This window comes from Caloenas nicobarica, chromosome Z, assembly GCF_036013445.1.
Source record: "Caloenas nicobarica isolate bCalNic1 chromosome Z, bCalNic1.hap1, whole genome shotgun sequence".
In the NCBI taxonomy this organism is placed as follows: Eukaryota; Metazoa; Chordata; class Aves; order Columbiformes; family Columbidae; genus Caloenas; species Caloenas nicobarica.
In genome coordinates this window covers 99,747,473-99,758,849 of record NC_088284.1, presented here as the reverse complement: position 1 = coordinate 99,758,849, position 11,377 = coordinate 99,747,473, and the positions used below count along the sequence as shown (strand labels likewise).

Sequence of the window (11,377 nt, the reverse complement as noted above, 5' to 3'; positions counted from 1 at the left end):
TTGCTTTTACTCCAGGCTTCCATTTTAACTCATAAACATTCAGAATTTGAAAGTAGTAAGATTAGGTCAGAAACAAGGCAATATATCTATCCAGCAGGGCTTTGAAGAGGTGCTTTATTTTCAGAAAGATATTTCTGCTGCAGATTCTTTGCTGTTCTGACTTTAACTGCTCAGGAGGCTTAAAGGCACAAAGGTTAATTAATCTCTTGGGCATTCACATGACCAGACTTTGCTGCTGTGCAGCCTGTTTTGACAAATGCAGGAAAGTGGAAAGAGAGTACAAAGACAAGACAAAACAAAAGTAACAGGAAGTAGAAAATTGAGAAGAGGAAATATTAAAGGGGGAGAAAACACTGCTGGGTTTGATTTATTTTTATGGATACCATGCCAATCACAAATCCATTTGAAAATCCACCATCTTAATGCAATAGAAGATGCTTGAATTATATTAATATCACATATGAAAACTTTAGCAAGCCTCATCCTCCAATAACATAATAGGGAGTAAAAAAGTAAGGAAGACTAAAACATTTTGTCATCAAAAGGCAGTAATTATCCAAATATGCAGTAATAAAGTTTGTTAATTAAAAAAAAGATATGTAGAGAAGGAAGAGGTAACCCAAGACATTTTGACCTAGAAATACAGTCATCACTTGAGGAAAACAAGGAAAGCAAATGTGTGCATTGTATATTTAATGACATGTAATTGCTTTCATTAAAACTATTGTGCACCAGCTGCTTGTGCATAAATGCCCCAAGGCTTGGGAACATGTCAGTTGTTGACTTTTCAGTTTACTTTTTGCATATTTTATATTAAAATGTCCCCACGTGGCCAGGATTTTAGTCTTACTGTGCCCCTGATGGTACCATGTGTATACAGTAAGTTCAGTGTGTTCAGAACTGAGTGGGCTCTCTGCATGTGCAGTGATCAGCTTGACAGAATGTGTCCTCACGTGCTGGCTTTAGGGGGCATGCATGGATCATCTCTGCCATAGAACTCATGTATATATGCTCAAGGAGCATCCCCAGCATATCCAGTTGCCCAAGCCCAGTTTACACTACTGCCCCAACTGGGTTCATCTTGCACTAGAAGTCCTGGATATGTACATAAACCCCTCAATTATCTTCCAACAAAATGCATGGAAACCCAAATGTGTGGCAGTGTTCTGAAGTAAGACCTATTTCTTTGCCTTTGTTTTTACATACAGTGGGGCTTTTGTTTTTCACATCAGGGACCCCTTCCCAACCAAGACATACGGGAGATACTGTGATCAAAATGATAAACGTAAAATCTGGCATAGGTACCAGTTTGGAAATCTTTGGGTAGTTCAGTGCTCTGGCACTGCAGGGCCAGCCAGCTCCTCTTTGTTGGTATGTAAAACATTTGTTGTGGCCATAGCGGTACGGATGGGTGCAGAGAGGCCTGCACTGGGGCTTCTGATGCTCCATGTTAATCAGGTACAAGCTGATCCTGTCTGGCAGCTATTTTAGCAGAAGACTACACTATAGCTAATTCCCTGTGTGAAGAACAGTGTGTGGAGAGAACTCTGTCCTTCCAGCACCTGCTTGGGTAGACATGCCCCTTCTTTCTTGGAGATTTTTTTTTTTTTTTAATCTAGGTAGCATCTTAGATCTAAAGATTTTTTTTAAAAGGCTGCACAAATCCATCTGCTCACTGAACAAGGAGTGGCCATGACAATTTATCACTCCAAAACCTCCAGAAATTGATGTTTGGAAAAGACTAGCTTGGAAACTAATCAAAAATAATGAGGCCATGGACATATGAATGCAAATGCAATGCTTAAGACACAAACCCAGAACAAACTGTAGTAGCTCTGCAAAATGAGCATATTATGCATCCGAAAGTGTGATAAATGGGCATAACAAGCACTAAAGGAATCTGAAACCATGAGAAAGTGATTACTGTTTTGTCCATTGGTAAGCATGCCAGAGTTGCAGTAAGACTACATTGTTCTAGAGGTTTTAATTAGCACTGCCTTACGTTTCAGAGGTTAATCTGTTCACAGGTTCATGGCCTGAATTGATAGGTTGCTATATACATGTCTCAATTCATTGACCTCAATTATTGTTACAACAAACTTTTTTTTTTTTCTGTAAAAGGTGAAGCATGCTGTAACAACAGAAACAGCAGTGGATAAATTATTTGCATTAAGATGAGTGCAGGTGGGTGTTTTTTTTACATGTTACTTTGCTTTTATTATTTAAGGAGTAATTTTATCTGGTATTGAAACCAGTCATCTCTTGGGCGAATCATCACATGGGTATGGTCACCCAGCAACACTATACAGGGATATAGATTATAAATATTTGAAGTTTGTTAACCCTTTGTAGTTTTCTGCTGGTTACAATTTATAATCAAGTTTTAATAGGTGTAAGAAACACAACTGTAAACTGCCAAACAGATGAATAAAAATCAGTTGGTAAGCGAATTTATCACTTTTGATTAAAGCAAGCAGTTTTGTCATTGATATGTCATTAATGGTCTTTCATACTCATTATTTAATACAACTTTTATATTTAAATTCAGGACTTGGTCCTCAGAAAGTACAAAAACTACTTAAATTGAATTTTGGATCCAAACACAGTGCTTATAAGGATTCACTGAGACTAAATGTCCCTCAGAGCAGCTTTGCTCTGAGAATGATGCAAAACTCCCCGAACTGAGGATTTTGTCTTCAAAGAGCTTTCGTCCCACCCCTGAAGCTCCAAGTTAGTCTGAATTTACTTTTCAGCTTTTTTGCTGACTCGCGTAACTTGGATTAGTCTTCCCACTGATGGAAAAGAATCAGTTAAAGCCTTGGGAATTAGTATTGGGTTGAGGAGGAAGCTGGTGATGCAGGGCTAGAGGATAAAGATTTGACCCCACACCTGTGTAATACCGTGAATGCATTTTGCTTACGTCTGAAGGTCTGATTGTTTTTTTATATTGAAGTCAATGGCCAACTCCCATTCCCCTGACAGGCCAGTCATCACGTACATTCCCTCAAAATCCTGTGCAACCTCTGCCTCTTTGATGATTTAAATAATTATTGCTTTCTTATATTAAGGCATTTAAAAAGTAATTTATTCTTGCAATAAGCCATCTGAATCATCTTCCCACGAATTGTTCACAACCATTACACTGGATATTTCCACGGCACCTCCCAGGACACCATCCGGAGAATTAGCTCCATTTATTCAAATTCTTTTGCTGCTTCCAACAGTCGGGGGCCGTGTCCCCGTTCCGATAAGGCGCTGCAAGCCCGCTATCGAGCACCCCGCGGGGCAGCGGGGCGAATCTGCCAAGTCATGCTGCCCTTGCAGCGGCGGGGCGGGCAGGGAGGGGCGGCGGGCCCGTCTCCTCGCGAGATCGGGCGGGTATAAAGGGGGCGGTGCGGCGGGGGCTGCCGCAGTTCGGGGAGTTCGAGTGTTGCGGTCTGTGCTTCGTCGGCTCTTTGTGTAAGTCTGGGGGGGCCATGGCCGCCTGGGGGGCCGCGGTAGCTGCGCGGGTGTGCGCTTTGCTGCGAGGTGTCCGGGGCGGTGTTCAGCTGGGCTTTTTTGCACAATGCTATTTTTTGTTTGCTTTGCCTTTTTCGTTTGTTTGTATTCCCCTCTGCGCGGACGGGCTCTTAAAGGAAGCGTGCAGAGCGAGCTCTTGCTCTCTGCATCGCGCCGCTTAAGGCGCTCTGTGCGGGGGCTGCCGCTTTCTTTTCATTTAGTTGGGGGAGGGCTTTGTTTTTTGGTTGATTGGTTGGGGTTTTTTTGGCGGGGTAGGGTGCAGATACCTCTTGCCTACGCACCCGCCTTTATCAGCTCTGGCCGCTGCGCTGCCCGGGGAGGAGCCGCGGGGCGATCCCTGGGGAGGGGGGACGCGCAGCCGGGCTGCAGCGCCCGCCGGGAGCCGAGCCGCCTCGCCCCTCCCGCCCTGCTGGGCTGGAGGCTTCGACCCAGCGCTGTGAGACCAGCGGGCGTGTCGGCCTCTCGCTTCTAAGTCCTTAAAAAGAAAAAAAAAAAAAGACGTGCTGGTTTCAGCTTGGTGGGCGCACGCAAGGGGGAGGTGTCCCGTGTCGCAGAGCAGCGGAATTGCCCAGGCGAATGCTTTGATCTCGCTTCAGAGCGTTTTTTCAGCAGAGCGAATTTCGTGGTCTGCGTGTACCTGGCTGTGGTGTACGCGAACCGACGAGATCTGCGGCTATATTGTGCTTTTCTGACCGCAGCTCGGCAGCTTAACCGCATTTTTGTGACAGTCTGAAGTGGAAGGCTGGTGCGATTTGAAATGGCCTTTCACTTTTGTTCAAGATATCCTAAAGGTATGAATTACTAGTTAAAGAGTGCAGGTCTGGCTTATTATAATTGTAATTTGAAGATAATTGAGGCTGCGTGCGGCTAGGAGCAACAGAAAGATACTCTGGCCTGATTCAAGTGTACTTGATTTGCAGTGTCCATTCTCCTTTCCTTGAGAATGAACAGAAATAACATACTGAGTCTGTGGTCTGTTCCTCTGTGGTTAGGAAATGCTGTGGCTAAAAATCCAAGCAGAACATGTGATAACACATCCTAGCCCTGCACTGAGAACAAAAATGTTGGCAGGTCGCAGTAGGTGCTCCAAGGAAAGCAGATGGCTCTCTCGCAGTACAAGGCAACTAAATCTCTTGCAAACACTGAAGATTTTCATGTTACCCAAAAAGGGGGCAATAACTTGTAGTTCAAAAAGGGGAAGTATCAAAGAACAGTCTGGCAGCTTTTATTTGACATTGAATACCTAGTGAAATACTCTAGGGGATTTCCGATGGCACAAATATAGGAGGACTGGCATACTACTGAGCAAAAGGGTGACCTTGAGCTTGAGTAATAGAAAAGAATGCAATTCAGTCACAAAATGCGGGGTCGTGCACTCCAGATGAAACAGCTATTGCTTATGAGAAAAATCACTAGTTGAAGGCATCTTAAATATTGTGCCATGGCTGTCCCCCCATCCCTCTTACAGAACTGCAGTTTCAGAATTGCACCTGCGTTCATGGTGCTTGGCAGAGTGATCACTGACTCTTCCTGCTAGACTGTTTCATTGCAATGCTCTGGACACCCTGAAGTTCTGGCTGCTTCACTCATAAGACTCCTTCCCAGTCTGCAGCAGTTGAAGACTAAACCCTTGGATGAACATGGGGATAAAGAGCTTTGTTGCAAAAGGCAGTTAGAAACACTGAACAGGTTGGCACTTCTAAAATGGAAACTGAGAGGCAGATGATTGCTTGCTGTAAACTTTCAAAAGTAAAACTCTTACTGAAATGACTCTAAACCAATTAGTTTAAACTTGGACTGAAGGATAATTGTTTATGACTTCTGGGCTAGCTCTCCCGGAAGAAATTGAAGGGAAATGTTTGACTTCTGGGTTAGTTCTCCAGGAAGAAAGTGGCTGGCAGGGGGGAATGAGCCAAGAAATGAGGTGCTCGCAACCTTTTTTTAGAATGTACTTAGTCCTTGCAGGCAGGACTTGGAAGAATTCTTGAATCTCAGCTTTCCTTAGCAACATGAGACTCATACTAACCTTTCAGAGTTTGTTGGTTTGTTTTTTTTTTCCAAGGCAGCTAGTGCTAGTAGCAGTGTATAGAATGACTTTAATGAAATCACTTTTAAGAAGACTTTGAGTTGAAGAAACAAGGTTCATAAAGTTACTGATTTGAAAGATTACTCTGGAAATAAGTGGAATTCTAAAGTAATAAACTGCATTCCCAGACACAGCAAAACTACTATACAGGGTGTATTACAAATGACTGGCCTTCTAGTGCAGGCAGTCAGAAGTAGAGTTCTGTCCTTGTGTATCATCTTACTCCTCTTCAGTAGACTTGTTGGGGGGGAAACAACCTGGCTGTACAGGTTTAAGACTTGGTGAAATTTTAATTGCTAACATAGAATGTTATTCTCATGTATACCATGAGTCTTTCTAGTTGCAAATAAAACAAGGTTTAGTTGTTTGAAAGGCTGAAGTGTAGTTACTCCAGAGGGCTGTTCTCCAGAGATAAACAAAAGGTCTTTTCTAGAATCAACAGTAGGATAAAGTTTTGAGGTCTCAAATTCCCTCAAACTTGAACAAGGGTCTCCTCATCAAAAGTTCTAAATCCCATACTTTCTAACTCATCCACCAAGTGGAACTGGAATACTTACTGCATACTGCTAAAACTCAAGAAAGCTCTCCCTTTTCCAGACTGATGAGCTGATGCTGGTCAAAAATAACCATTACTATATCATTAGGAGACTGATAAGACATAGATCTTAAGTGCTAGCAGTCTTATCTAGTGGCTTGGTCTGGATATCTAGGCTGTGGTTATTGAACTGCATCTTACTGTGTTGCTTCTTCAGGAGAAAAAATGGTAGTGTTTTGACTGGACTACCTAGGTCACAAAGCTAAAACTGATTTCACTCTTAAGCTTTGTGTTGCAAGATCAAGTGCTGATAAACTGTCTTTGGTTTTCAATCTAAATCGATAAGATGCTTTGAATAAATGCTTACTTTCTGGTGCAAATGTACTATATAAACTGTATTTTTATTAACTCTGTATCTAGATTAAATCAAGATGTCTTCAGGAAAGGCTTTCATTGGAAAACCAGCCCCTGATTTTACTGCCACAGCTGTAATGCCAGATGGACAATTCAAAGACATCAAACTCTCTGACTATAAAGGTAAGCTTATGCACTTGTTTAATTACGCAGATATAATCTGGCCATATGCAGGAGTGGAGGGCATCTAAGGATAACTCTTGATTCAGTTTTGAAGTAAGAGTGACCACTTGGCAGTAGACTGAAGTACACATCTTGCGCAGTGGTTCTTGGTGGAGGCCGGAACATGCTTGGGAAGCTGTTAGCAGCATGGCTGAATGTCCTAGCTGTGATAATTGTTTGCAATTAGCATAAAACTCCTCTAAACTGTAATTTTGGATCAGGCTTGTTTGTCATACTATGTGACTGATGCACCATAACCAAAGTACTATGTGGAACAGCAAAATCATATCTTGTAGGTTTTCTGTTAGTGGAAAGTAGATTCCTTCCCCTAACCAATGAAGTTTGTGGTTTTTTTTTTTTTTTTAGAGTACTGGCAGAATGTTTGCTCAGCCAAAAAAGCTTACTAAAGTCAAAGAGCCTGAAGTATTCAAGTACTGATGTGGATGGCTTTAGAAAGACATTTTTAACTGGAAGTTGTTGTGCTCAACCTGCATGAGGGCAGTGAGTAGGTAAAGACTGGTCACCCTCAAAAAGGTCTCATTGGCTTGTAGCCTTCAGACCTGGGGCATTTCTGTACTCTGTTAGAAGACTCTATGGTTGACTACTGTTGTAGGCACTAGATGAACTCTGGGCCAGCCTATGGGAGTAGAGCCAGGAGACAGGCATTCCCTGTCAAATTTGACTGTTCTTGGAGACTTCAGTTGGTTGGGGTTCTGCATTATTAGCTGCAGAGTAGCCTTGAAGAGTGGTGTAGATGGTATTTGGCTGAAGTGCAAATCCCTTAGGTGCTTTATGGGCTTGCCATCTGTATAGCAAGTCTTAAAATAGAGGCATCTGTAGTTTGCCATTTAATTTTTAAAGGTATTGTTGTATCAAGCCTTTTCTCCTCTATCAGTATTTGTATGGTGGTTGTTGAATATGACAGCCCTCATAAAGGTAAGAGATGTAACTGGTTATGCTGCTCTTCCAGGAAAATATGTTGTGTTCTTCTTCTACCCCTTGGACTTCACTTTTGTCTGTCCAACTGAAATTATTGCATACAGTGACAGAGCTGATGAATTCAAGAAAATTAACTGTGAAGTAATTGGAGCTTCTGTTGACTCTCACTTTTGTCACCTTGCCTGGTAAGAATCAGCCTTTTAACCTAATAAAATGTTCCGCCTGCCTTCAGTTATTGCAGGAAGTGAATCCTGAGTATATTCAAACTTCATTACTTAAGTGTCAAATAAAGGCACTTGACGTATTGGTAGTGCCAGGTGCTTCTGAACAGACCTGAGCATAGTGTTCAGTTCTTTTGTTGCCTCATGGCAGACCGAGTGCAATATTGCAGAAAGGATCAGTTTATGTTGATCTTATACTGTACTCTGAACTGTCTATATTTTTAACATTTAAACTTCTACTTTTAGGATCAACACTCCTAAGAAACAAGGTGGTTTGGGTACTATGAAAATCCCATTGGTTTCTGACACAAAACGTGCCATTGCCAGAGAATATGGAGTACTTAAAGAGGATGAAGGTATTGCATACAGGTAATAAGCAAGAAGGTAAACTTGCTGTTAAAGTCTTATGTTGCAATACCTGAGGCATGTCAGGTGAATGCAGAGCTTGCATATACTTGAACACCTGCAGCAAGCTGAAGCTATTAGCTATTCTAGATGTAAACTGCCTCAAGCTATCAAACATTCCTACAAGGGGAGATGCTACTTGGTTCTCTTTAGGGTTTAGACTTCTCATGGTTTTGGTAACTAGACAAATGCCTGCTGCTTCCTTTGATTACGTGTCTGCACAGTGCAGGAGTCACATGCAGGTGAGCTGCTGCAAACATTGGTAATGCAAGATGTACAGAGTCATAAAAGTGATTACAGGTATCTCGTGATTAAAGTACAGATGTGAATTAAAACCCAAGCTTTAGCTTTTAGTCAGCTGTTCAGGGTTAAAGCTGCTGAGGGAGCTGAACTTCTGTGACTTCTTAATGTGAGTTTCGAGGACTAACTGAGCCATTGCTGGGTTGTGGTTGTGTGTAGGGTTGTTTGTGTGGGTTTTTTTTTCTGGAGAACAATGTGTGTAGCCTCTCCTTCAATTCCCCTTTTCCTTAGGTTTGTCTTCTCATTTAAGGAAGATAGTAGTAGAAAAACAAACTGGAAGTGTTGCTTTTCTGCATTAGTGTTTTGACTTTCCCCCATCCCTCCTAGTTTCTGCTGAATGTTAGGTTTTCAACTGCTAGTATTTCAGTGTTGTGCATACACTGAAGGTATTTGGTTTTGGGAGGAGGTCAGTAATAATAGATGACACGACTTACTGCTCTAATAAAATACTGAACTTGAGTTTTTGAAACTCACTGTCTTTTGAAAGCTGTGTTTAACTTCAGGGCTGTTTGCTTTTTTTTAAAGGGGTCTGTTCATAATTGATGAGAAGGGGATCTTGAGGCAGATAACAATCAATGATCTTCCTGTTGGCCGTTCCGTTGATGAAACCCTCAGACTTGTCCAGGCTTTCCAGTTTACAGATAAACATGGAGAAGGTAAGAGTTCTTCATCTTTCTGATCTTACATGTTTCTCTAGAGAACCAGTATTAACCAGGCAAGTTAAATTGAGGTTTACTGAAAGATACTGAATATGTGTATAGATCTGTGCACAGCAAATAACTGTCTCTTGAATGCAGTGGGTCATGTAAAGCTGCTCGTTGAAGAACACCATAGTACTATATTTTATTCCAGTTGATGGTCCATTGAGTACTTGTTAATGCTGAAATATCAGTTAAACCAATTTGGTGCTGGATGTCTTGTCAAGCGTATAACACTTGTCTCTCTCAATTAGTCACACAAAATACTAGAGATGAATCAAGAACATGTAGTAATTTATCCTGCAAGGTCAAACATAATTTAGACTCTGCTCTCAGACTTGGTAGACTGAGACCATCAGTACTAATATTCTGTTTTAAGCATTTAAATTCCTAGAAAGCCTGTTGAGCTGTGTGTCCATGTGTAGTGAGGGGAAAATGAGAGTCTCTTTGCCCATAGTTCAAGAGTGATATGAAGTGCTTGAGGCTGGTAGCTTTTCTGCAGAGTTACCAAAAAAGCACAGCAAATGAAATGTTTGAACCAGGTTATGGAAACTGAAATTGCCAGATTAGTAGTCTTCAGCTGTGATTAATTACAGGTGTTGCTGCTGGTCTTACTTAACTTGCTTCAGAACTTGTAAATCAGTGGCAGACTTTATTAAAACAAGCTGCTATTGTGGCTATGCTATAGCCTGAAGAGAGCCAATGTTTCTGAACTTCTATGCCATCCTCTGTCAGCTGAGGAGACATCCCTCATAGTTGATGATGGAGCAGTCACATGTCATGCAAATGAAGCCTTTTGGGGTTTACTGTGCCCTGGAGTAGTCAAAAGCTGGCAAAAGCTTTTTTTTTTTTTTCAGAGCTAGGACTACAGTCTCATCTAAACCAGGATAGACCAGAATGAAGTGTGTAGCAACACTCAAACTAATACTATAGCTAAAATTTCCAGTCTGGTGTGGAGCATGCATTAAGCCTTGCATGGCTGTAGACAAGGAAGACTGTCCAAAAAATGCAGCTTCTGGGTCATGGCAATTTTGAGGCCATGCGACCTCTGCATCTTGGTGACCTTTTGATAGCCATATAGGGGAACTAGAGACAGTTTAACTCCCCCTCCTTTCCCTGGAGAATGGAACTAGGGTTGATTAAGGAAAATATAGACTTGACCAGATTTAAGGAGAGAAGTGTACTGTAATACTTGTAAAGCCATCTGACCCAGGCTGCTGGAGGTGGTGTTACCTTGCCGTCAAACTGTGAAGCTTTTAAGCAGAGTTGGGGTGGGGTGCATGTGTAAAGGGCCAACTGTTCATGGGCAAACACTTGGTTCCTTGAGTGCTACTACCTACTGAACAAATGAGTACAACAGACTGAACATAATGCCACACTGAATAGTGTACTTTCTGTATGTTGCAAAGATGTATATGTGTTTTGAGTCACTAGCTTGCTTTAATGTTGTATAAAATGTTCTGCAGGAGCAGCTGGTAAGACTTAAAATTCTTATTGTTTCAGTGTGCCCAGCTGGCTGGAAGCCTGGCAGTGACACAATCAAGCCCGATGTTCAGAAAAGCAAAGAGTACTTTGCCAAGCAGAAGTAAACTTTCAGTCTGAGTGGATACTAGTATGCCTTACATAAAGAGCAAGCATCAGTTACTGAACTTTGACCAAGTCATTGCATCTGAGTCAAGGGATCATGTTATAGGTATAAACAGTAACTTTTTTACTTGAAAGAAAGTTTGTCCTGTTGACAGTACCTTCATAGAAAATCCTAATGATCAATATCTGTATACAAGGCCTGTTGACCTTAGTGACAATGCAGTGTATGTGTTGCATATAGAGCAGTGGTACCCTTTTGTAACTCTATTAAACTTGTGGAAAGAGCATACTGTCTACTGTTCTTATGTGTAGTCATCAGGAGACCTGAAAGCAATGCAGGCTGCGCTTCTGAAAGCTCTGTCTACTGAGCTGTCTGTAGACACCTACATTTCTAAAGGCCTTTTACAGATCCCATTAGAACAGAGATACCAACAGTTGTCATGTTGTAGTAGTAAAGTACTCTTTATACTCTTCACTACTTTGCTATTAGGTTGTGGAACATGGTTTGATA

At 41.8% G+C, this 11,377-nt stretch overlaps 1 protein-coding gene across 1 annotated transcript; it reads left to right on the top strand.

Annotated features, from left to right (window-relative positions):
• The first annotated feature begins 3,370 nt into the window (after positions 1-3,370).
• Positions 3,371-11,153, top strand: PRDX1 (peroxiredoxin 1). Its single transcript, XM_065656400.1, has 6 exons — positions 3,371-3,459; positions 6,561-6,677; positions 7,687-7,840; positions 8,123-8,245; positions 9,107-9,237; positions 10,783-11,153. The coding sequence occupies exons 2-6, from the start codon at positions 6,572-6,574 to the stop codon at positions 10,866-10,868; spliced, it is 600 nt and encodes a 199-aa protein (XP_065512472.1). The 5' UTR covers positions 3,371-3,459; positions 6,561-6,571; the 3' UTR covers positions 10,869-11,153.
• The last annotated feature ends 224 nt before the right edge of the window (positions 11,154-11,377 follow it).

Coding starts and splice junctions, on each gene's coding strand:
- PRDX1 (XM_065656400.1), top strand. CDS start 6,572: ATGTCTTCAGGAAAGGCTTTCATTGGAAAACCAGCCCCTGATTTTACT. Junction 6,678..7,686: donor CAAACTCTCTGACTATAAAG/GTAAGCTTATGC, acceptor CTGCTCTTCCAG/GAAAATATGTTGTGTTCTTC. Junction 9,238..10,782: donor TACAGATAAACATGGAGAAG/GTAAGAGTTCTT, acceptor TTATTGTTTCAG/TGTGCCCAGCTGGCTGGAAG.